This window comes from Pterocles gutturalis, unplaced genomic scaffold, assembly GCF_000699245.1.
Source record: "Pterocles gutturalis isolate BGI_N339 unplaced genomic scaffold, ASM69924v1 scaffold7349, whole genome shotgun sequence".
NCBI lineage: Eukaryota > Metazoa > Chordata > Aves > Pterocliformes > Pteroclidae > Pterocles > Pterocles gutturalis.
Window position 1 is genome coordinate 1 of NW_010128065.1, and position 1438 is coordinate 1438.

The 1438-nt window shown below is 54.9% G+C and overlaps 1 protein-coding gene across 1 annotated transcript in view; it reads left to right on the plus strand.

Annotated features, from left to right (window-relative positions):
- Positions 1 to 818: 818 nt before the first annotated feature.
- The window catches only part of LOC104466149 (rho-related GTP-binding protein RhoC-like), a gene marked incomplete at its 3' end in the record, with an annotated part of 4988 nt that continues 4368 nt past the window's right edge, over positions 819 to 1438 (plus strand). The window contains exon 1 of the mRNA XM_010079482.1: positions 819 to 840. Coding sequence (XP_010077784.1) covers positions 819 to 840 — 22 coding nt within the window. The remainder of the gene's footprint in view (positions 841 to 1438) is intronic.

Consider the following 1438-nt stretch of genomic DNA (forward strand, 5'->3'; position numbering starts at 1 on the left):
TACTGCTGAGCTCATTTTTAAACGTTTATATTAGGGGGGCTTGCGGGGAGGAGAAATAATTGTGTAATGTCTTCGGAGCAAGGGAGCATTCCAAAAGCATGACTGCGCGGCCCTTTCCAGCACTAACAATCTGGCAGCCAAGCCTTCCCCGCGGCCGCCAACTCCCTCCATCCCGCCTCAGCCCCTCGACACCCCCAGGAGAACAGCAGCGTGGTCTCGGGGTGCTCCGCTGGGAGCGGGGGCCCGGCTGAGACCCCCGGCTGGGCAGCAGCACTGACACATCCCAGCACCGTGTTCGGGTGTGAAACCGGAGACAGGCAGGCAGTGGCTTTGGCCGTCTGTGTTTCACCAAGACTCGTTGCATTTTATTTTCATTTTGCCAAGCGCCACTTGGTGTCCAGACAGTTTCAGCAGATGTTCAGCTCCTCCTTCTCGGCTACAGTTAGTACAGGTAGAGACTGTGTGAGATTTTACGGACTTTAAACTGAATCCATGCTCCTGACAGCTACAGCTTCTCCAGAGAAACGTTTTTCTAAGTGGAAAATAAGCCAAGTCACTGTCTTCCAACAGGTTATCGGAGCGTTTAACCAGGCTCACCTCCTAACTTGCTGTTTGCGCTGGAGAGGCGTATTGACATGAAAAGTAAGGAATGTATTAGCAAATATTGATTGGCCCCGGGGCAGCAGCAGTCAGGCGCAGCACACATACAGGCATCTGCTGAGATCGGGGCATGTTATTTGGAGCTTTCAGCGAGACACTTGTACTACGTGACTCTGGGAAGGCTCTCGCTTCCGTGGGAGGTAAAATAAGAACATGGCATGATGTCCTTTGGAAGAGGAGGTAAGGGCAGGCAGCATTTTGCTGCAAAGCTCAAGCACTTGTGGTTCCAGCTTTGTTTAGGCTATAAAATTCTTGTGTTCCAAGTCCCTTTCTCTGTTTGGCTTGTGGATGTTTTTGTGGGATTTAGCAATGAAAACAAGCCAGCCTGGCTGCTCTGCTCCAATCTGGGTCTGGGTAAGCCCAGGGGTCTGGTTGTGTCCGGAGAACAGCTCACAATTTTAGAAAACGGGCCGGGGAGCTCTGCGCAGCGGAGGTGGCGGTGCTGGTGGGTGTGGGTCGTGCTCTGGGTGTCCGATGGTTGCTGGCGTGAGCGAGGGCTGGAGACTGGTCCCCTCTGTGCTGCACAGAAACGCACAGCGTGGCCTGCCCGGGGCTGCGCGAGGGTGGAACTGCAGATGCTGCTGTGCCAGACCAGCACCACTTTGGTCGGCTGGAAGCTGCAATCTGCCCGGGAGCTGGGAGCCCGAGTCCTGCCCTGGCTGTTGCGCATCCCTTTGACCCTGCTCTTTGCTTCAGGCCCCTTTTGGAACTTCCTTCTGCATAAGAGTCCCTCTGATCCCCGAGACACTGGCCAGGGCACTTGTCCTGTGCTACCCTG